This window comes from Oryza sativa, chromosome 1 (genome assembly GCF_034140825.1).
Source record: "Oryza sativa Japonica Group chromosome 1, ASM3414082v1".
Lineage (NCBI taxonomy): Eukaryota > Viridiplantae > Streptophyta > Magnoliopsida > Poales > Poaceae > Oryza > Oryza sativa.
Window position 1 is genome coordinate 1,179,099 of NC_089035.1, and position 24,236 is coordinate 1,203,334.

The window sequence follows — 24,236 nt, forward strand, 5'->3', positions numbered from 1 at the left end:
TAGCAACGACCAAACGAACAAAGACACAAAGACAAGGGCAATATTCCAGTATTACTAACAGCGCCAAAGTTTGGACAAACTTAACGAGTAGCAATCCAGTGTGCAATGGAGTAACTGCAACAACGAAATAACATTTGACATAACTTAGGAAAGGTGCTATTGCCCTGAAGCAGGTCCTAACTCCAAAATTTTACGAGCATTTGATGCGCAAACAGTCAAACATTCAACCATGTTTCACAGGCTTATCTCAGCAATGGCCCTGGACAGCAAAAAATCTCACCCTAGCAGTCCACATCTGAAAGCAGACGGCTTCAGTTGCGCCTGCTGCTCCAGGTTGAGGAAGATGATGAACTTGAGTATCTTGAAGGTCGCCATGTGCCTGGAGGACCATCTTGGCGGGCTGGGGGAGCAGCATCGCGAGCAGGGGGTGCCTCTTGGCGGAGCGGACGCATATCAGGACGTGGGCGATCATCCCGTGAACCCCAACGGTCTTGCTCAGGTGCCACAGCAGGTCTCTGGCCGCCAGCACTACTGCCACCATCACCACCTCGTTTAAACTTCGGGACATACTTACCAGCAGCTGGTGCAGCAGCGGCAGCAGCAGCAGCCGGTGCAGCTACCGGCTGAGCTGGCTGTGCAACCGGAGCAGCATCAGGAGTGCGTGCAGGCTCAGCAGCTCCAGCTCCTCTTCCCATGAGAGCTTCCATTCTCTGTTTTTCCTTCTTCTCTTCTAGTTCCCTCTCTCTCTGCAGCTGCTTGGCTGCAATTGCATCCAGCTTAGCCTTCCTCTCAGTCTCTTCCCTCTTTCTCCTCTCTTCCTCTGCAGAGAAGGTGAAATCATTATCAACAATATGTATAAGCTAGAATTTGATTTCATTGCATCAGGCAAAAAAAAAAAGATCCGCAAGATAATTATGCACAAGCAAATCACACTTTGATGCCAAATAACATTTTAAGTTTTAAAGCTATCCATTGTCTAAGGGCTTGTTCACTTTGATGCCATTTTCAATCTTACCAAATTTTGTTAAAGTTGCAAGAAAAGTGGCTACATTTAGTTTGTTGCCAAATTTTGGTAACTATATAAGAAATCCTGCTAAAATTTTGGCAAGTTGCCGAAATTTTGGCTATGCCAAAATTTGGTAAGGTTTTTTTTGGCATCAAAGTGACAGGCCCTAAGTAACACAGGTCCATACTGCAGTAAAGTCACAGTAATTCAACAAGCAATGTTCACTAATTCTCAAGAAATTCCAAAATTAGCTGGACGATATATGGCAGTGTAAATTAATCTAATCTAATAAGGTAAGATAAGAACAAGTATTTCAAAGCACAAAGTCATGAATTCTTGCCTTCACGTTTTCTAGCTTCCTCTTCCTCACGGAGCCTTTGGAGGCGCTGCTCTTCTAAGTTAAGATAGTACATTAACTTCCGCACTGTATCCCTTTCACGCTTCCTTGATGATATCAATTGACTAGTCCTTTCATCCCTCTCTTTCTTAAGACGACTAAACTCAGCTTCACGACGTTGGACAATTCTTTCCTGGAAAATGTTCTGCAAGCAAAAAGGGCAATTTAAAATATGTGCGAAGGAGAGAAGACAGCTGTCTATTCCCTGACAGGAACAAATCGCCTGGTGTATTCAAATGTCTAGTGCTCAAATCATGTGAACACACACATAGCCAAAGAAGACATGCCAATATTAGATTCTCAGCAAGTATAGCACATATTATATGTTAAATTAATCTGTATCTAATCAGACCTTTGCACAGATAATATACTAAGTATTTCAACTGTTATGCTTGGAATTGCAAAACATGGTTTCGGAAAAACACAGGATTAATTACAGTGGGACATTTGGTCCTTCAATTAACTAAAAAGAAGATGAAATAGTGCAAGAATATCTGGTCTGAATACAGATATGTATTTGCTTACCTTATGCTCCAACATTCGAGAAAGTCTGTTCTTCTCCTGCAGGTCACCTGCATGGTGTTGCTTGCTGAGCTCAATCTCTCTCTACAAGAAGAGATTAATAGTGATTTTTGTGAGCTTAAGTAATCATATGCTATTGTAATGTGACAATCAAGGAATTGTGAGAAACAAACCAGCTGCTCTTGCTCATGAAGGATTTTCTCTACTTCAAGGCGTTTTTGAAAAGCTTGCTCAATTAGAGGTGCCTCTTCCTGCCTTTTTGCCCTCTCCAAGTAATCCATTTGCTTACCAGTCTTCTGTAGTTTTTTCTCCATCTCTTGGCGCTCCTTAAACTGCTCATTCATAGCCAATTCCATCACAGCCTCCTTAGTAACTTCCTGCAATGAAAACATTCAAAGTATAAAGGGCCTGTGTGGAGAAACAAATATTAAGCTGTAATTGGCTTGGGATAGTACAACTTTATAGTTCCGACTTCGGAGAAGACAATCAATTCTTAATATGAAACAAGAGTAGGACACTACAGAATATAAAGATTCAAATATCATCTGCGTTCTGCGTTCTTGTAGTCTATAATGGTTAGCCACAAAACATAAAAAACAGCATATTAGCACACCCTCTACTACTCCACTAGAATTTCTGAGCAGTTAAGACAAAAAAGAATCAATATTGGACTGAACAAACAGACATAACTAATAAGCATATTGATGAAACAGAAGTCTTCACAACAAATATAATGCCTTACACAAAAAGAAATATATAATGAAATATCGAGCAAATATAAATTGAGCAATACATTAAACAGAAAAAAAAACATTATCAACAAATAACTAGTCAGCGTAATAAATAAAATATAATGATTGGAAACTAATTATTCTCACCCCCTGAAGGACAGGTTTTTTTCCTCCTCTCTTTGCTATCTCCTTTATCTGTTTCTGAAGCAGTTCTTCTGCCTCTATCTTTTCTTTTTCAACCAATTGTCGACGGATCCTCTCCTGTTCCCTCAATTTTACATCATTGAGAAGCCTTATCCTTTCATCTTCTGCAGATTTCTTGAGAACACTCAATCTCTTTTTTTCTTCTTCCTTTTCCTGGAAAAGAGAGAATATGACATAAGCAGAAATTCACAGAGTTGGCCACTTTGAACAGTACCAAATAGACACCTTTTCCAATATTTGGCGCTCAAGATCTTCTTTGCGTTTTTCAATAATTGATTTCCTCGCAAGAAGACGCTTGTGCTCATTCTCCACTACTGCAGCAAGACTCGTTAAGTTTTCACCAAGCTTGGATGGCTTCTTCACAGGTGGATGGATAAGGCTCCTTGCTTTATTTAGAGAATCAGCCAAAACACTTAGGTGATTACTGAGACAATCAGATTCAATGTCCTACAAACAGAAACCAGTCAGAATAAAATTGATGTCACAGGTTAATAATTAATAAAACTGAAGTCCCGAAATTGACAGCACAAGAACCAGTACTGTCTGATATTTGGCATTAAAAGCAAACAAACTAGAACGTATTAAAACCAAAAGATACCAACATCAGGCACTACATAGTCACTTGAAAATCTAAAAAATAAAAAATAATATAACATAGTTAAATATAATGTTGAGAATGAGAATGCGAGTTACAGCTATGTACAATTACCAGATTACCAAAAATGTCTACGACAGTGACACCTAGTTTAAAATCTGAAGCAAAATAAATCAAGCAAGAATTTTCTTCAGACTTTCTTTTTTATTACAAATAACATACAATACACTCGATTTGGCAAATATACCTAGGGCTAAATGCCAGTTCCATAAACCCAGTGGTAAAAACAAGCCACATGAACCAGTTAGTGGCAAAAATAAGTTGACAATATTTTATCATGGAAAACACTCTGCCACAAGGATCTGCTGGTTCCAACACATAGCACAAATATTGTAACAGAGGCACAAAGAACCATGCCCTAAGTCTTAGTGGTAAGACAGCATATACAATTGAGTCAACACATTTTTGTTCTACACTACAAAGGCTGTCGAAAGTGAATGAAAATAGTGGTTGTCATGTACCAATTGTATCTTGGCCATCAGTTCAAACTATGGTCTCTATGAATATTTCAACTTTAGAGGAAATAATTTGGCGAGGATAAATATGCATACCACAATGAACAGAACAACCAACTTCTATACTGATGCTTACAGGGAAATAAAACAATAAAAAAGTAAATTCCACCAATAAGAACACTGAGAAGGCTAAAGTGGCCAACAGACTTGAGGAACTAAACCACATACCATTTTCCCAAAATGGACAGCTCCTGATAAATGGTTGACTTTCATAGCAACAAAATTGTGTTTCACGGCATCAACAGAGATCTTCTCAACAACAGAAAAGTCAAAGAATGGGATCATTCTTGAGAGCATATCAATTTTCACAGACTGAAATATCTGGGAAGCCTGAAAAAGAACAAAAGGGTGCATAAACCACGTGTTAACCAAAGAATAACGTAAAAGATCATGAGAAAAGAGAACTTATACTTCCTGTACAGTGTGCCATTGAACATACCTGTTGCAACACCCTTAAAGTTGTTAACTTCTCCAAAGCAGGAAGGTACTGTGACAGAAAAACTTCTGGAACCAAGGGAGCTGATGAAAGCTTCCCTCCAATCTTTGAAATCTTAGATAGCAGTGGCTGTGCTTTGGATACGAGATCCAGAGGAAGAAAATCGTGTTCCAAAAGGTTGTATAAATCTTTGACATCTTGTGAAGCACAGGCAATGACACCTTTGGCAGCCTAAATTTATAAATATCAAGTCAAGCAAGCACAAGAAGAGAAATTCAATTATGCATGATAAATGGAGTACAAATTACTGGATACAACCCTACCAACCCTATAATACTGACAAAAAGAATTGAATGAACTATCCATGTCAGCTATCCCATCGACAACTGACGAGAGTGCAAAACTCAACAGAATAGTTTGATAAATAAAAGGACCCAGGATTCAGCACATACCAGCTCAGAAAAAAGAGATGCTCTTGATGGCTGCAATGGTGACAGGAGATATGTCAGGAAGATAATAAATAAAATTATTCAAAATATTCTTTGCTTTGAAAAAGATCTGGAGGGCTAACCACTTCTCTATTCTCACGCTTGGAGTCAAGGGAGAAGTTGACGAGATTAGCTATCCGCAGATTACGATCTTTCTCATTTTCAAGCTCAAGATGAGATGCGCCATATTTATGGTCATATGGTGACACGGCAAGTGCAGCAAGCAAAACAGAAGAAGCTATTAATTGAAGGTCCTTCTGAGACAAGTTCTTATTGTAGCTTTTCTGCAAGTAGAATAGCTTAAGCCATGCATATGCATGATACAAGTGGCAATCAGATATCCAGAATATTTCAGTCAACTTGGCATAATACACAACCAGGACAGATGGTTTTGGTGTTTTCTTCACCATGCTCATCAAGCCATGGATGTCTTCCACAGACCTAAAGGCCTCCTGCAAGAAGCAAAGCTTTACGATCATACAGCAAAGATGATTCACTTGGCATAAAAAAGGTTAAAAAATATAAGGAACGGACCTGCCAGAGAGAGAGCTCTGTAGCAATTTTTAGTTGTTCAACTCTAGTGTCCAGGTATAGCTGTAAGCTTTCTGGGGCAGTCAGATCAGGACGATCTCGCTGGTCACGGTATTTGTTCAAGTTAGCAAGATGATTTCTTATTATCTCGCACAACCTACGGAATTCAGTCGTTCTCTTATACTGCTTACAAAATTGAAAAGCCTTGTGAGCAGTCATCTGCAAAATGAGAGATTAAAAAGGGTTTAGATGCATTGGCAAATGCAAAAGTACTTGGTACAGAAGACTATGTGCAGGAAATCAATTTCACAATTCAGAAATTTATTTAAGGTTCTGGAAAAAAACAGGAGTAAAATCTGCCTAAACCAAATTGGCAATTACACAGAGATCTGCATAAATATAAACAGACATAGTGCAGAGAGAATGCAATTATGGTAATTGAATCATCATGTTAAACTTCTGGCACCATTACCAAATTAAGCCATAATAATGTGATAATGACATAGTGTACAACTATTTTATTAGATGACATAGGAAAAATATGAAGCAGTTAAAGTAGGAACTCTAATAATACAGCATATGATAATGTGATTGAACAATGATGACCAAGAGTACTATAATAGCACTAGAAGGAAATCCAATTGGTGGTATGGCAGTAGAGCGGTGAATTAGGTGTGTTTATTCACATTATTGTTTTGAAGACACTAGACGGGCAGAAGCGCAGCATCGAGGCAATCACGATTAAGATCATTGATTGTGTACACAAAATGGAACAGCCAGATGAAATGCCATGTCATGTGTGAAGAGTATGTATACAGGAATAAGGGGAACACAGATAGAATAGCTTACAGCATATAATGCTTCAAGCTTTGAATTGTTTCTCAATATCTCAAGAACTGTTCTGTATGTTTCCCAGAGAAACTTGAACCATGGTGTGACATGCTCTCTGTCTGATCGGTCCTTCCCTTTCTCCCCGCTGACATAGCTGAGCATCAAATCCTCAGGCCGCTTGTCTGCTTCCAGATCTTCTACATCCAGGGCATCTTCCAGTGCTTGCGCCTGGTTCCTTGCTTGCTCTGCTTTCTCATTGGAAAGCTGCATGAAGTGTTTTATCACCTCCTCCAAGGATGACACATTCACTTGCTGGCAGACAATCCTGTACTGAATAAGGCCATCTTTCGCAAACCTGCCCTTCCTCAGGTCTACACAGAGCTCCACATACTTCATCATAATCCTTTCGAGTGGCTTTTGCCATGACCTGTATCTTTTTGAAGTGATGAGATCATGTAACGCCTGTAGCGCTGCCTGCTTCTGCCCAACATGTATCAACTCTGAAGTAGAGCAGAGGGCCATCATCAGTAAAAATAAAATGTTTTCCGAAGTATGTATAATTGAACACATCTAAGAACTAGCACGAACGAATCAACAAGTATTTCTGTAAGATTGAACGACCAGCCATGGTCTGTTAATTTGTCTATGACGGGAGGAATCAAACACCGCTCTTTTCGAATTCCATGCTTACAAAACAGTGAAAACTGGTCCCCTAAATAAACATAACAGATCCAAAGGGGACTCACCCTCCGCTCTCTTGAGCGCGTTCTCAGGTTTCGCGAAGGTCGCCATGGCCGCGGTTGGATGTCTCCGGAAGCGATCTACACCTTCATCACAGCCAAAACAAACAGCAAAATCAGGAATCAACCCACCGATTCACCTCGAACCACCCACAAAAAACAACACCACCAACGCTCCATAACCTACAGAACAACGACCCCCCACCCCCACCTCCCGAACAGATCGGAACCGACCGAGGAATCCACCACGGGGGGAAGCCACCGTATGATGAGAGACCGGGGGCTAGGAGGTGGCGACGATACCTGTAGATCGCCGGAGACGTGCGCGGTGGACGGCGCCGTACGGCCGTCCGAGGCGAAGGCGGCGGCGGCGATCTGGGTGGAGGGGATGGGAATGGGGGGTGGAAGCGTAGGAGAGTGGAGGCGGCGGCGGCGCGGGGGTGAGGGGTTTATTAGGGTTGCGAGGGTCCAAGTGAAATACGACGCGGCCCGCTTCCGGGGGTTATTCCTGACGACGTGGAGTGATCTCTAGCCGTCGGTTTGTGGGGTTGGGCCTCTTCTGGCCGTCCGATCTCGTGGGAGGAGTCCTTCGGGTTTCCTTATTTTTTTCGCCTGCACACGAGGACAAGCTTGGCCCAGTTCGACAAGTTCGGCCACTTAATGGGCCTACTTTCAATAGTACTAGTCGTCTACAAGCCCAAGAAATCTTGATGGGCCTTTTCCTAACAACAAATAAAAGACCAAAAAAAAAGAGAGGAAATTTTGCTAGACTATAAAATGAACCTGAGCACTCAAAGAAAGTTAGGCTCATCTCCTGTAAAAAGAAAAAAAACATGATAATATCGTGTTTATTTAGTGCTCAATTGGTTAAGCTACGATAATAAGCTATACAAAAATAAACGAAAACCTAAAATGATTTTGGGCAGCACCTTCTTATTTCTACTCTTAGCGGGTTAAATAGAAAACTATGAAAAATAACTGGATTAATTCAAAACTATTTTTTATAATTTAAATTTTTCGACATGTTTCGTCATGTGGCTGAGTTAGAATGCACATGAGCCAGTTTTGCATACTTTATACTAGTGTACTTAAGTCAGTCAAAATGTTTTTTTTTAACACCTATCAAGATTTTCAGAATGATGAGTAGATTTGAGATACTGACCTCTTGCATTGCTTCAAAAGCAAAAAAGAACTCTTGCATTGCTGAAGAGCGAATAAATAAACAGATAAATTAACATTTCTCTTAGGATTCCATCTCCTTGATTGCCGTCACAAGCACTGAACACAAGAGGCAGAGATTTGGGAATATATGGAGGGGCCAAATGCCAGATCCTCAGATTTTAGTTAGGTTGGTTGAATGCAAGCTGGATCCGTCGTCGTATTCTCTTAGCAACACGCACATCTTAATGCTGTATAATCTATTTGTTTGTTTAATCTTTTGCTTGCCTAGAGCAGCAGAATAATAGTAAAAAATGCACTGTGTTTAAGTTATAAAATACTCCTACATCTTTATTTTCTTTTTTGCTAACACAAACATGTCAGCTCTCAAACACCCAATACTTTTGAAGTTGATAAAATTTATAAACCTTGATTAATTTCAGAGTCAAACTGAATAATGTGAAGCATCAGGATTAACCCCCTCGCTTTGTGGACTGTTAAACTGCAGAGCATCAACTAATCACTAATGCTGCAATCTGCAGACATATACCTTCAGAACTCTGCCATTGACACTTCAGCTGCAAATACTATTATGTTTATCACTCAATTGACCCATCAATTCAGCTGGCTTACTCTGTAAAGAAAGAAAGAATGAAAGAAAGCATAATAGTTTTTAGTTCAGTTTGTGGCTTCCAACTCAATGCTTGCTAGCTTAGCAAAAGTGGTCGTTGGTGTCGGGCACTGCCAGAATGTGTCCATATCCTAAGCAGCAGCCTGCAAAACCAAGTTTATCTTTTTCCCCAAAAGGCTAGATAATTATTAACATCCTGCTTAAGCGAGCGTTAACACCTGGATGGAATTAGCATATATATATAATCATCTCGACCGTATGCTAGTTAAGAACAGTGACATCTCACCAAAAGACTCTCGTCAATCCGCTAGTTATTAGCTTGATGCCACTAATCTTGTTCCTGCTGCATGCCAACCTGTCTTGACGGCCCCTCTCGCTGCCACGTTTTAAGCATCCAAACTGCGGTCATATGGCCATTTTTGATCGGTTGATCCTAGCTAAGTCGTAGATAATTAAATCGGATTAGCATTAGATAATCAAGCAAGCTGCTCCTAACCCCTTACACAGCACACTAATCATTTGCTTGTCTTCTTCCCTGCACTACCAACCAATATGCAACTTGTGCCTCCTGCATATAGACCATCTCCTCCATTGCTTCTTCATCACCATCTCATTCTCATTCTCTTCTCTCTCTAGTTCTCATGGGGATCACGCCGTCGTGCATACCGCTGGCTCCGGTGGCGGGCGGCTCGTCGTCGACGGCGTGCAAGATCATCCACGTCGATGGCACGGTGACGCGGCTCGCGCGGCCGGTGAGGGCGTCGGAACTGATGGTGGACTACCCGGGGCAGTTCGTGTGCGACTCCGGCCGCCTCGCCGTCGGCTGCCGGGTGCCCGGCGTGGCGGCGGACGAGCTCCTCGAGCCGCGGCGCGCCTACTTCCTGCTGCCCATGGACATGCTCTACTCCGTGCTCACCGACGAGGAGATGGCCGCGCTCTCCAGCTTCCACGCCGCCACCGCGGCCTCCTCGTCGTGGAAGAGGATCGCCACCGGCGGCGGTCGCCGCCGCGATGGGAGCCACGGTGGCCGGATCAGCGAGCCGACGGATCACGAAGGCGACGACGGAAGCGACGATGGCGCCAGGTTCTTTCCGGTGCTCAGCCTGCAGCTCCACGCCGCGCCGGACGCCGCCGCCGCCGCCGCCGCCGGAGTCAAGCCGAGCGGCGGCGGCGGCGGCGTGAGGCGGCACCGGTCGTGGCATCCGAGGCTGGAGGCCATCGACGAGGTGCCGTGCACCGGCGGTTGATCGCCGGAGACGTAAGCGGATTGCTTTTGCTAGTGTTAGGCAGCTAGCTTGAGCTGGCTCTCGAGTGTACATTAGCTAGCTCTAGCTATTTTTTTCCCTTATCTTTTTCTTCTTCTTTTTTCCTTTTATTTTTTTTCTTCTGTAAAGTTCAATTTTTTTGGCCTATAATTGTTTGGGATTTTGTCACCAGAAAGCAAAATGCCCTGGGTATGTGTTCCCCAAAATCTACTTCTCAATTTTGATAAATACGCCAATGACACTGCTTTTTTTTCAGCATTTTTTAGAGAAATATGCAAGATGTCGCCCCCACAAAAAGAAAGAAGAAAGAGAATGATCCTTAAATGTGATTGATTGCGTCATGAGTGGGGTACTATACTATAACAACTTGAGCTGAGCAGCCGGCACACAGGCTGTAGAGAACAAGGTGATATGCTGTATATGAAGAGGGAGTTGGAGCTGTATGCTACTCTGCACCTGCAGGATACTCACAGATAATCTCTGTGTGTGACCGGGCATCAGCTGTACATAGGAGCAACTTGCAGGGAAAACAACAAAGGGAGGGAGCAAGTTTCAAGGGCCCCTTTTATTTGCATGCACCACACCATGTTTCTTTCAAGCAAACAATGAGATATCATTAGATATGCCAGTGCATTGTATACTAGCTCTCTGTGATCATGTAGAAAAAAATCAGAGCTAATTAATTAGTATTAGAATTTTCAGTCAATTCAGAGGAAGGGCCTCTGGGTGTAGATTTTTCAGATAGTTTCTGCTTTGATTTGGTAAATTCCAAACTGCCGTATTTGAAACGGGGACAATTTCGTCGGACGACTTTGAAATTTCCGGCGGATCCATGATGATTTTTACTCATTCTTAAGGCTCTCATAGTTTGTCTTTTGGCTTATCAGGCGCAACAAAAATTTAAAATTTAAAACTTAATTTCAGGGTTGATGGTGTGATTTTTTATCGTAGTTTATTTTTAGCATTAGCTTTTAAAATCACTAAAGAACATAAATATAACCCTCTAAAAAAGGAACGTAAATATAAAATTTTAACCCATAAATTATGTTTTAATTAATTCGTTTATATTATCTTTTTCACGGCTTATTAATGAACGATCTAACCTTAAAACTCGGCCCGGTCCACTAATAAAAAATCAGCCCAAGCCCCAACGACCAACGGCCTTCCTTCCGATCAACAGCCGACGCTTCCCGCGAAATCCGGCCTGCACCGTTATACCTTACCTGGTCCCACTGTCACATGGTCCCCATCCTTAGTTGGTCCCACAAATCAGCGACCAATTCCCGCCCACCCGACGCTTCTCCTCGGTCCCCGCTGCAAATCCCAATCGGCTCTCACACCGACACGTGGGCCAATCGAGCCAGGGCCCCACCTGTCATTGACCCTTCTTCCAAGCCCCCACCCCTCGCATCATTCATTCACTCGTCGACTTTTCGTCGTCCTCCGCGACGACGCGAACAAATTGCGACGCGACGCAGCGGCCGGGCTAGGGCTAGGGCTAGGGTTTGAGGTCGGGCGCGCGCGGCATGGCGGGGATACGGTGGCCGCCCGAGGACCCGGAGATCTTCCCGTCGAGGATGGTGACCGGCGGCGGCGGCGGGGGCGCGGGAGGAGGACCCCCCGGGCCCCCGGGGGAGATGGCCTCCGACGACGACCGGTCGGTGGCGGCGGACTCGTGGTCCATCAAGAGCGACTACGGGAGCACCCTCGACGACGAGCAGCGGTACGCCGACGCCGCCGAGGTCCTCCTCGCCTCCTCCTCCTCCTCCTCCGCCGCCGCCTCCGGCCCCGCCGCCGCCACGACGGCGTCGGTCGCCGCCAACCCCTCCGGAGATTTCAGGTTAAGAGCGATCCGTTTCTACGGTTTAATTGCTTTGTTGTGCCCGTGATCTGATTTCCTTGTGTTGGGGGGAAGAAGAGGGGGGCGTTCTGTCGCGCTGTATCATGCGATTTAGTCCAACGATCTCTCGGTAATTACATTTTAGTCCTCAAGAGATGATCATTTTTGGTATGCTTACCTGACTCGGCGTTGTGAATGTCGAACAGCTTTGACAAGGACGTGCCAGACTCCGCCGATATGGAGCCGCCGTTGCTGGGCCTGCCGAATTATCATCAGGATGGTTCTTATGCAGAATACCTTGCTAATTTTCAAGAACGGAGCCACACAGATGACTGGTCAGATTCTTCTCTTCACCTGCTGTGCACATATGGATAGAGTGTAGATCTCCTCATCGAATTTTTGTTGTAGCTTTGTTCACAACATGATGGGAATAACAAGGAACATAACTAAGTTATTGCCTCACTAGGGAATGCAAAACACGTTAGCATTATAGTAATATCTACCAACATGTAGTTTCGATAACAGCCAATGCCTATCGAGTGTTGTCTTCTAGCTAAGGTTGCCTGGTTCCCACTGCCCATTGGCCAAATTAAATTCAGAACTTTTAGACTTGTCTTTTCCCTATCTACTAGCTACTATGGATGGACTACTTTTTTTTTTGCAGCAATGTTCCATTTTAAGGGTAAAAAGGCAGAAAATCTTCATTTTCTGCTTCAATCATTATATCGCTGGTTATGATGAAAGTCTAACTTGTATGCATGTAGGTTTGGCACGGAGAACATGGATGTCCTCGTAAGCTGGACGAAAAACTTATGTTCCAACAAGGATTTGCGTAGCTGCAGTGTACTCGACATAGGAACTGGGAGCGGTCGACTCTCGCAACAGCTTGCAAAGCAAGGGTATGTTGATGAAATGGCAATCTTCCATTTGCATTTCTCCAACCAAAGGTTACTTTAATGTGAATGCTGTTATTGTTGTCAACTTCAATGTATTGGTGTTGAGATGCCTTTCTTAACGTTTTCTGACAGCCCTGAAATAGACTTATTGTCTATTCTTTTGCTCTTGCGTTTGTGCTCCTTCTCTCTTGTGTTTGTGTTCCTTCTATATAATTAGAGTATGAATTTGGAGTTGTAAAGTTTGGTACCATAAGGCAAGTATAATTGATTTAGTTAAGCAGACCTATCAATTTCCCAATGGTCTTTCTATCACATGCTTAAAATCTGGCCATCTTTGTAAATTGAAGGGAGATGCCCTTTGATAATTATTCTTGGAAGCTGCATCTGGTTTGCTGTTAAGCAAAGGATCATGCTAGCACAGTCTCATGTTTTCTTTTTCTCGAATAGCTATATGTTTTGTAGATTGGGAGAAACATCTCTATTGACTTGGAGTATTTTTATAAATTAGGAGACATTCAACTATGTATTTCACTCTGTTGAATTGTTAATGCCTCTTGACAGTACTGATATGTCCATATACAGGTTCTCTGATCTGACTGGGATCGACCACAGTGAAGGTGCAATTGAGGTTGCTCGTAATCTTGCTATCCGTGATGGGTTTGAGCACATTAATTTCTTGGTGAGTTGAGCACTGGACCATTTGGTGCATATGCCTGTATCTGTATGCTTCACAATTTCATGTTCTTATTTTGCTTTAACGTATAATGTGCACATCCATGACCTTCTGGTTGTATCTTAGATACCAAAACAACATCTTTCAAGGTTGTACAGCTAATTATCAACTCCCTTGAACAAAGAGCTTTAAAGCGGAAAGAGGAGGAAAGAGCTGATTCAGCTTACATGAATCTTGCTCTTGCAGGTTGATGATGTGTTAGAGTCAAAGTTGGAGAGGAGATTTGAACTTGTGATGGATGAAGGAACTCTGGACACGATTGGGTTGCACCCCGATGGACCTGTAAAGAGGTAATGCGTGCGAAGCTGTTGATGTATGCTTTAATCCCTCATGGTAAATTATCATAAATTTTGATACACCGCATAATATTTAGGAGTGACTTGGTACTCTCAATTGCTTAGGTTGTTTAAACTGGCATGGATCACACTGCTTGTTGGTTTCCATGTGTTAAACTATTTTCAATTTACTCCATTTCAGAATGATGTATTGGCAGTCGGTTGCAGGGCTGGTTTCTCCTGGTGGCATACTGGTCAGTACTTCCACCACATTCAACCCAAATATCTTTGTGTTGCATGGTGGCTCACTTGCAACAAAATTCGAACAGTTTACTGTGGTGAAACTATTTGCTTTACATATTCTACCTACGGAAATTACCAATTTAATATCTACATATGATGTTCTGTTTAACTTTTAATAATCCTGTGTAATCTACATGGTTTCACCATTACAGTAACTATTTGAAAGCCATGTATGTGAAGATGGCTTAGGACAAAGAATGTGTCAAGCCTCTGATGCTACTTTCACATGTGTTTAGGTCATCACATCATGTAGCAGAACCAAGGATGAGTTGGTCCAGGAGGTAGAGAGCTTCAACCAGAGAAAGCTCAGTGCTATGGGCTCCGAAGGTGCGCAGGCCAGTGATACTGCGGTGTTCAAGTACATCGACCATGTCCAAACGTACCCCATCGTGGATAGTTCCTGCATCACGACCGTTGCTTTCTCGCATAGCTGAAACATATATGTATGCTCTCTCTTTTTCTCCCTAACTTTGCCATCCCAGTGTGTATCCCCTTTACCCTAGTTCTCTTCGGGTGATAGTCTACTTTGCCAGATAGGTTATTCAGTTGTAACGTTGCTTTGTTATGTCTTGAATTCTTGATGGATGTACTCTTTTGAAAGCGTGACAAGCAACACTATTACATCAGATATGCAGAACTCTGTGCTATGAAAGCTGAATCAACAATTCACCAATCGATCAGGCAATAACGTACATGGGTTGACGATCTGAGTTGATGATAGCCATGGAATGCCTAATTGCCATTCTGGCTCTACTGTTATAGACGAAAATGATTGCGATTGTAAAATGAAAAATGCAAGTGGATGGATCCAGAAAACGACGTGTATTTCCTTCCATTTGCAAGTAATCTGAATAATAACAACCTTTTCAATACTTATAGTGGGTAGCTGAACTTGCTTGCAGTACTAGAGAAGCTCAAGTTACAGCATCTTGGGTTAGTTAGCGATCTGTTCCTTTCTCATATGTACAGAGCCACTACATTCTTGCAAGGGCACCTTGAAGCGAGTGGCTTCAAACTATCTTCATTTACTATGTCACATATGGTCACCTTCCTCTTCTTTTTTTCTTCTTTTTTTGAATTTTTTTGGCATCGTTCTTGATCGTGTCAGTAGATTGGTACCAGGCGTGTCTGAGAATGAATTGGCTGTGCAGGATCGGTATCTGAATAATCCTCCTCCTCTTCGCTGTCTGACGAAGTCATATACATTTCCCGTCTTTCCTGCAGGGTTAAGTGATCTAGATCCCAGAGTTATGATCCAGCCAAGGAAGATTGTAGCATATACTATGAATGGTTAAGATGGAGGACTCTGCTCAGGTGTAGACCTGCTCAAGCTAACTGAGCAGGATTAGGACTGCATTTCACTGCACCTGAGGAGGCTCCAACAATGGCAGATCATGCAGTGATGGAATTACCTGCTGGCGACGACGACGATGGAAGGTTGCCAATGCTCTCACCATGACCAAGATTGGAAATAGGATTCCGGCGGTCCTCAAGACAAGAAGCTTTTACCCCCATCAGAAGTACAGACACTCAGTCAGGAGCTTGATCTTCAAGATAAGTGTGATAATTCTTTTTTGCAGTGATGATCTAAACTCAATTTGGACATCGATCTTACCGAGAATAAGGCCAACGAGTACTCCCCATCCCCACCAATCATAAGAGGAAGAGTGTGGCGAAGAACCAGGAGTGACATGAACTATTCAATCACAGGGACAGAATTCCATCAGAAAGGAAACACAAGAATTAGCCAGGATTGAACTGGGTGATAGATAATTGTCATTAAAGGATATTTATCTATCCAGATGCAAGGAATCTCACAATTATGGCGACTGTTCGGCAACACAGGGTGCTGCTTCTCGTCCTAATGGGTAAGTAGTCCTCATAACCATCCATGAAGTCGCGCTCCGATGGCACCATTGTTATTATCTGGGAATCATGGAGATCTTGCCTAGCAATCTCCCAATTTCCTCTGTAGAGGGATCAGGGAAAGAAACAGAAGAAAAATGTAAGAATTTACAGATGCTGACTAGTCAGGCACAGCAACCAATTATCACTTAGGATCCCCAAGAGAGTACCTGAAGTTCATCGGTATACTTCCATAGTGAAACAGTTGCTGTGGGGCAGTATAACCAGGCTTGAATTGCTGCAGAAAGAGATATCACATCAGAGGATTAGCCCATGCATGCTTGAACAGTTTTATATGTCCTCAAATCGTATCGCTATCAAACACATTTGTCTGTACTATAAACAGTTCCACAAGGCTACAAAGAATGCATAGTTGAACCAAGATGATTTTACCTGCAAACATATTTCGCAAACGGTGTCGCCTTTCTCATTGCACCAACGCTGAATGCATTTCCGGTGCGCATACTGCAAGGGAGAAGCTAAGAATTTAATATCTTGCAAAAATTCACCTGCATAACCAACTGAAATACATTCATTATATTACAGTATCATTTGCTAGAACAAGAAGCAACAAACAGCACCGAATTCAGAATGTTTTACTGAACTTTCAACTACATTTGACCTTGCTAGATAATGTGGGTAGTTGCCCCACTCATTGCTTGAAGGTCACAGATAGCCTCCTCCATTTCCCTTACTTCGAAAGAACACCAACACCTTATTTTGTTTTGTTTCTCAGCAACATCACTATCAAATAGGAAGGCCAATACGAGGCAGTGACTTCCAAGTTACATCGAGGCAAATGCAGCTGATTTTTCATAACAACTTTTCTTAAATCCAGGATTGACCTTTTTCGCATACTTAATTAGCATGTATGATAGTACACAACCAAGTGAACCTACTGCAGCTAACCCCAACCATAAATGTCAACAATTTTCATCCTAAGTCAACTAGTGAACTACTATTATCTAAAATAACTAGTGAACTACTCCTCTAGAACTAGAAATCTAAAGTGACCACAAAGAAAACCATGGACACCAATTAACTAATTTATCTTCTCCCACTAAAAGTGGAGACCAAAAGACCAAATTTTCCATCTGAAAAAAGGATATATTTTTCATAACGGTAACAAATCAGAATTACAGAATAAACAATTCACAAAGCCAAGGAAAAGCCATAACCTTGAGGCTGCCACAGCAAGCACAGGGTGCCTCCATGCTGGTATCCCAATCCTCCTCTTGGCAAATCCTGCACTCCACCATCTTCCTCGCCGAGCCGCCATCGCCGTCGCCGTCGCAGCAGTAGTCGATCGCCACCGTCTCCGCCTGCAGATCGGCCACCTGCTTCCTGATTGCCGCGTCCAGCGTCGACTCCGTCAGCAGCCGATCCACAAGCAATGCCAGATGGTCGCCCATTAATCCTGCAAACAACGCACTCCATGGTTCAGTCATCGCAATCTGCGCAGCCTGAAACAATTCTTGCTACAATCTATGCTCCTAAGAGAAAAAAAAAACAGTGTAATGGCCGAGGAGAACACCAAGAATCCAAGGAGGAGTTCGTCAGGTATGTGTGTTGCAGGAGGGGGATGAAATGCAACCGCTGACTTTTGGATTTTGGTAAGAACTGACAGGAACCGATTGCTCCGTGATGATAATAACCGCAAGAGATGGGGAGTTACTTAGTAACTGGAATTATCTGCTAGCCGATGGACAAAGTTGGCCCGAGCAGCAATTGCACCAAGAACAGGCAAAACCTACACATTCTGGTTTCTGAGCATAACATGATGGATTGGATGAAAATGGCTTTCATCGAATGGAAGGGAAACAAGTTTACTAATCGATGAGAGCTAGAACAAGAGGGTGGTTGCTACTAGCATTTTACAGTACCAAGAAAGTAGTGCTGAATCAAAGAAACGCCATGAAAACACCACCAAGAAGATTAAAAAGAAAAACAAGAGAACAATTCAACAGCCAAAACCAAGAACTCACCAAGAGAGATAAGAGATGCAGGAAACACAGAAGGAAGGCGAAGTTGCTGTTTCCAATGGTCTGGCGGCTTAATAGCAAACTAAAAACAACAACAAGCAAATAAAAAAAGGGGCAAATCTTTACCTTGTCCAGGTATCAACAGCAAAGCTCCAGAGAAGGTTGAAGCTTGGAAGGATGGATTTGGGGTTGGGGTTAAGGCAAGGGGGGGGGGGGGGGGATTTTTGGGGGAGGGGTTAAGGGAAGCAAGAGATGGAGTGGAGGGGGATGTAACAATGGAGGCCAAGCCAAGGAAGAACACTCTAGCTCACCTCACCTTCAACTCCTCCTCCTTCTTCCCTCAAATTTAAATTAGAAGAGAGGCAAAGAAAGAGAGAGGGGAATAAGTATCACCAAACAACAACTTCACTGATACTGCTCTTTTGCATGTTTCTTTCTTTCTTTGGAATAGCCTCCTCTCCCTGATTCCTTCTCACTTTCCCAAAGGCTCTCTCCATTTTCTGGAGCTTTGTAGTAAAGGCTCTCCTTTTCTTTTCTAGTACATGGTGCTCAGAAATCAGTGGAGTTACTGTTTACTAACTATTACTATTAACTGCTTTGAGCTAGGAATTGAGTAGAGAAAAGATAATCTCTATTACTACTAATGACAAAGCCTTACTTCAGGTATTCAGAATGCTGCCTTGCAACATGGCATACCTGTTGTACTAGTAAAAGTCATTAGTACTACATGTCTTGGCAATAATGATACAATAATGCCACCGTCTGCCCCTGTAATATGTTCTACTAGTAGTCTTCTTCTAGAACAGATGTTATCTTATCTTAAACTGATAAAAGTCAATCTCTATTTATCTACACATGCATACACTTCTTACTGGCACAAGCTGATCAGAAGTTTCTCATCAGTAAAGATATTCAGCCTGTACAACGACTCCAACGACATGCTGAAATCTTCCTGTCCAAAAGATAGAAACAAAAAATTGGAGACACCACACATTACTGAGATGTAAACCAAGCTTGGTAATCGCTATGATGATTAGCCTGATGAAAGATTCTGTGTATACGGAGTACCTGCTTGCAAGAACGCAAAGCTCGAGAGGAATACGGATTCCTTGTGAGGTGGGTGGCCCACCACTAACTGCAAGAGCAGCCTGTCAAAATTACGTGGCTACCCCTCTGATGGCCACTGTGCTGTATATTAGCTCCTCTTCCTTAGGACTAGGAAGAAGTAGGCGCGAAATTCTCTCTTGCACTTATTATTTTCTTATTTTTTTAAAAAAAAGATACTGGATGTTGTACTAAGCAATGATTTTTTTTTAAAATCCTAATTAGTGAGAAGAAATAATCGATTGCTATAGGAAATTCAAGTCTGTGAGGCAGAGTTTATACAATACCCTCTTTATTCCAAGAAAAAATGAAAACTAATTCTAAGGGTCCGTTTTGTAGAGTTTCACCTCCTAAATTTAATTGTAGGAGTTATGTACAGAGTAGAATCGTGCAACAGTCTAAACCCAGCTCTACTTCTCAGTTCATTTTGTGAGAACGCTCCACCTAGCTTTACTTCCATTTTAGGTGGAGTTGAAACTGTTTGGTCCAATTCCAAGAAAAGGTGGAGTTGGAGATGGAGTCATGTCAAACAGACTCTAAAGATTATATCATCTTTAAAAATTGTTTCTTTATAGAACATAGGACATATATAATAATATCATACAAGATTTTGGAGTTATAGTTAAGTTCCAAAAATCTACAGATTAATAATTCGTTACTACTATATCTCTTTGAATAATGCACGTTTACTTGATAAAACAATAATAATACTTTGTTCAAAACAAAACAAATATCCTTAGAAATTGTCTTTAGCTACAGTTGGGGCTGGTCCAACTAGGCAGTGTGCAGTGGTTCACTTCACTTCAAAGCCACAGCTTATGTCACCATTTGCAAAATAAAGATTTGACCTAAATCCCTTTTGCATTTCGACCTTTTTCTGCCACAGAGATGATCTACATGCCTTTTCTCTACTTGAGAGAATCACTGTACAGCAACTTGACAACAAGCAAACGAGGGAAAGATAATTTGATGACCAGTCCAGCAGGTGTTTGAATTGACAATTCAATTTCAGGTCTTCCCCATCTTGAATGATTGTTTTGGCAATGCCTATCTTCTACTGTCTTTTCCTCTTGTTCTTCTTGGGGTGAGATGATGTTGTCTTCTGCTGCTGAATGTAATTATATGAAGCTACTACATCTTGACATCTTGTGCTCTTGTAGAGCTCTAGTATTTGAGCACTGGCTATTGGACCAAATTAATAACTATGTCCTTGTGAAAGCTAAGAAAAAAGTAGTATCAGACTTGTCAAGTCCATCACCAACTCTCTCAGAATTTTGTCTGAAATGTGCCAAACCATATTCATTTTTCTCAACTTTGGTCAATGGAGATGACCCAAAAAGAGGCCCATTTCTAAACTAGTATAGTTTACACTACTTATTTGTTTGGTACTTTGGTTAGAGTTGGGTTGGTGAACCCCATAAACCAAGCGATCTGTCTCACATCTGAAGTGCTTCCGTCAGGAATCATGCAAATGAAACCCAGTTGATTAGGTGTGCATCATCTGTCTTTGTTGACCTATATTTGCCTAATTCTCTTAGTCACAACAAACACACCTGTTGAACACCAATAGTAATGACCTTTGCATCTTTTCCCCCAAGTTCTGAATTTTGTCAGAATAAAAGATGTTCTCCTAACTTCTTATAAACAAAGGGTATTAAAGCATGTGTGAAGTTTTAAATGGTAGTGTGAATTTGTTGCACCTGTTTTTGTTTAGTCCTCACTTTGGCACAATAAATAAATTTGTGATGAGATCTTATGTAAGACAGATAGAGAAGTATCTTTTGATACAAGGAGAGGACCACACAGTAGCTAGGTAGCCTAACTAAATTTTGTCTGAAGTTAACCCTGACATGCCAAACCTTTGATATCCTACAAAATGAAAACCAAAAATACGTCGCAGAGTCTCGTAGATGAAGTTATGGGTTAAACTTTGCCATTTTTTTTTTGTCCTTTTGCTTTGAATTTTGTTTCCATAAAACATGACATGTTGTATGTACTTGTCTATGAGAGCGAGATAGACTCAATGCAATAGATTGATCTCAGTAATGCAAAGTACATGTATAGACATCCTTCCCTTATCTATTCAACCGACTTATAAAAACATAATCGGTAGAGATAACGGGAGAGAGATATCACACATGCCAAAACACATAACAAACTAACAGTCTAACTCAGTGGCCATCGTGTGCATGCAGTTCAGACTGAAGCATTACTAGCTTTGAACCGCAGCCTTTTTTTTTTTCTTCTTTGAGGACTACACTTTGCATGCGTATGGTTGTATTACTGTTGAGCTACACACACTGACACGATGAATACTATATGCAGTAAAGTATGGTTAGGCAGCTTGCTTTGATGGAAGCTTGAAGATCGATTAGGTGCTCCCTTTTAAGCCTGCAGGCTTATCATTACGATGCAGCCTCATCGTATAAATAGCATCAGCGTCTCTTTCGAATCAGCAGATTTTTGGGCGATGTGCACAGCAGAAAAGGATTAGAACTACCAGTAGCGCCCCATTCTTTCAGACAAACCTGTAATAAGTATTCGCTTGACTATTCAAATCTTCAGGCTTCAGAGTACTACATGGTACGACTCTTAATTACTTTGCGACTGTCAGGCCCTGATTAGCAACATTGATACCCTGAAAATGGAGTGGCCAAATCATCGTAAGATGAACAACATACAGATACCAACGTAAGACTGCAGTGAAGAATTCAGGCAAGCGTCAGACGTCATATGTGCATACAGCCATACACTGGGGATAAAAACATTATACTGCAGGAGGCAGGCATCCTGTATCCACAGTATGTCTACTATCCTGGTAATGGGAGACATACGGTATATGGAAGCGAACGCCAAAATACATTACATCCTACATATATTCACATGCATATACATGATGGCTACGTTACTTACGCTGGATAGATCATTCATGAAGCAGCTAGCTTGGGATTGCATCGACTGTTCTTCTGTTGAATGGAGAAACAGCAATTAATCAGAGATGAGAACGCACAGCAGATGTCACACACTCGTGTCTGCCACATGATCTGAATCTCATCACGGATTCAATCCAATCAGCCCCCATGAATGTCTCCAAAGGAAGAGGTCTAGAGGCCCCAGGATGGCTGCAGGTCAAACCCTGCATTATGTAGTATCTGAACAATCGATACTGTTCTCTTTAATTTAGTTTTTACTGCAGGTCAACGTCCAGTATCATTTGCAGCAGTTGGTTTGGCAAACTAGCATCAAGTTTTTTCTGATTTTACAAGGGTCAACGAGGACTCGCAAATTCATACTGGAACTCCACTGTTCGCCTGCCAGATGCCAGATCGATCGGCTAATGAATTGCCTGTGGAATCAGAAAACGATAATCTAATCCTGATTTAAGTAAAGCTATGGACTTTATTTCTAGATATATTGTGCTTGCTGGACTCTGCCCGCTTGATTATTTGGCCTCACGATCTTGATCCAACGGTTTCCGTGAGCCCAACAGGGGTCGGAGAATAACTCTCCGAACCCCCGCGTGGCCTCCGCCTCCGACCCATCTTGACCGCACGTTCTTGATCCAACGGTTCCTGTCAACTCAGCAGGGTACGGGGCATTATTCTCCGAAGTCCGAACCGGGCACAATTTTTGACAATTTGACCCTTTGAAAAAAATAATTTTACAAATGAACTACCGCAAAAACTTATTTCAAAAATGATCCTCCAAATCATGTGGCGTTGAAATTAGACACCCGTTGATGCGAAAAACACACAATGGCCTAGAAGATCTTCTTAACTCCTGTGCAGGTTCAAAATCTTGCTTTTAAGTCCAAAATCTTACTTTTAGGTTCGAGAGTGTGCTAGTTGATTTGATCCTACAATCAATAAGAAAGAAAGACAAGAAAACCGCAGTTAAATCTATAAACGATAGCCGATCGGCTAATTGCCGATGTCATATTATAATCGATCGGCGATAATGACTGAATAAAATAGAACTAAATCTACTTGATCGGCTGTAAATATTAACAACATATAATCTTTACTTCGATACATATTTAAACTAAGTGATTGGGATAGATCGGTCGTCATGCCGAGACAGTATAAATCACTTAAGTCAAAATATATACTAAAGTAATAATTATATAAACGTTTATAGCATAGCCGATCAGATAAATCCAGCATGTATCGGTTAATACTCCGATACAACTTTATACCAAGATATTAAAACAAGCAAAATATATTAAACGAGAAGCCTAATATACTCTAATGCGATAAGATCTTAATATAAAGGGCAGATTTAGCATAACAACCAAACATATGAGATAAAATAGCTAAATCAGTTAAGATCGGCTTAAACTCCGACACTATCTCTATTGATGATCATGGAACAGGCTAGATATTACAATTATAGATAGAACTTAATAGATCGAACCCAACCGATGCAGCATTAAGCATAGAGATAACGGTAAAATCTAAACAAGATAATAAAAATCTCTAAAAGATGGTAGATATACGATATAATCTAAATTAACAACGAGATCTAACTCTATCAGGTACTTTCTAACAGTAAAAACCAACCGATCGCAAGTTATATAGTGTAACTAACAGAGACTATAAAGTATATACGATAACTCGACGAATTACACGAACAAGATTAGAGTGTCATAAAGATGGAAGCACTAATCCCGAGAATGCAGACCGCCATGACAAATTTACCTCTAGTTGAAGATCGAATTGATGCAGCTCAACCCGAAAGTAAGAACTCGTCGAAATAGAACGAAAGTAAAAAAGGGTGGCGATGCGCCGAAAGTGTTATTGAACCGATGTTGTCTGATTACAAAGGTTCGGGTAATATTTATACCCGAGATACATAATATGTCCTTACCGGACACGAGTCTTCTATCTAACAAACTCTAAGATACACAAAATCTTTACGACAGACTTTTGCCCAAACATATGTCTAAGGAAATTACATAAAATATCATAATTAATAGATACAATTGCTTATTTGAGAGCTTATCTCTATCGTGGCAATCCTTGTTAAGCACGTCGATCGATTCTAGAAGTAGTCTCACAACCGTCTTTAAGAAAATCGGCTGTCCTCTGT

The 24,236-nt window shown here is 41.7% G+C and overlaps 4 protein-coding genes across 9 annotated transcripts; 2 read left to right on the forward strand and 2 right to left on the reverse strand.

The window, feature by feature from the left end:
- Positions 1–28: 28 nt before the first annotated feature.
- LOC4326038 (eukaryotic translation initiation factor 3 subunit A) lies at positions 29–7,475 on the reverse strand. Its single transcript, XM_015785361.3, has 14 exons — positions 7,360–7,475; positions 7,063–7,143; positions 6,335–6,816; positions 5,489–5,704; positions 5,038–5,406; positions 4,919–4,948; positions 4,470–4,697; positions 4,199–4,360; positions 3,086–3,307; positions 2,804–3,013; positions 2,099–2,302; positions 1,929–2,009; positions 1,347–1,548; positions 29–820 (listed from the first exon to the last, which is right to left on the reverse strand). The coding sequence occupies exons 2-14, from the start codon at positions 7,106–7,108 to the stop codon at positions 312–314; spliced, it is 2,961 nt and encodes a 986-aa protein (XP_015640847.1). The 5' UTR covers positions 7,109–7,143; positions 7,360–7,475; the 3' UTR covers positions 29–311.
- A 1,931-nt stretch (positions 7,476–9,406) lies between these two features.
- On the forward strand, positions 9,407–10,316 carry LOC9268597 (uncharacterized). Its single transcript, XM_015785481.3, has one exon. It carries the CDS (start codon positions 9,487–9,489, stop codon positions 10,090–10,092), a length of 606 nt encoding a protein of 201 aa, XP_015640967.1. The 5' UTR covers positions 9,407–9,486; the 3' UTR covers positions 10,093–10,316.
- A 1,214-nt stretch (positions 10,317–11,530) lies between these two features.
- On the forward strand, positions 11,531–14,785 carry LOC4326040 (uncharacterized). The gene is made up of 7 exons (XM_015785376.2): positions 11,531–11,950; positions 12,157–12,285; positions 12,715–12,849; positions 13,429–13,525; positions 13,766–13,869; positions 14,057–14,108; positions 14,394–14,785. Exons 1-7 carry the CDS (start codon positions 11,637–11,639, stop codon positions 14,589–14,591), a joined length of 1,029 nt encoding a protein of 342 aa, XP_015640862.1. The 5' UTR covers positions 11,531–11,636; the 3' UTR covers positions 14,592–14,785.
- A 4-nt stretch (positions 14,786–14,789) lies between these two features.
- LOC4326041 (uncharacterized) lies at positions 14,790–18,536 on the reverse strand. Of its 6 annotated transcripts, none has more exons than XM_015785458.3 (8): positions 18,171–18,536; positions 17,241–17,479; positions 16,456–16,527; positions 16,233–16,300; positions 15,976–16,126; positions 15,773–15,853; positions 15,570–15,659; positions 14,790–15,392 (listed from the first exon to the last, which is right to left on the reverse strand). In XM_015785458.3, the coding sequence occupies exons 2-8, from the start codon at positions 17,472–17,474 to the stop codon at positions 15,384–15,386; spliced, it is 705 nt and encodes a 234-aa protein (XP_015640944.1). In that variant the 5' UTR covers positions 17,475–17,479; positions 18,171–18,536; the 3' UTR covers positions 14,790–15,383. The 6 variants fall into 6 exon arrangements, with proteins under 6 accessions (XP_015640944.1, XP_066164631.1, XP_015640923.1 ...); XM_066308534.1 differs by having other exon boundaries at positions 14,790–15,375; positions 18,356–18,481; XM_015785437.3 differs by having other exon boundaries at positions 14,790–15,375; positions 18,171–18,454.
- Between the last annotated feature and the right edge of the window lie 5,700 nt (positions 18,537–24,236).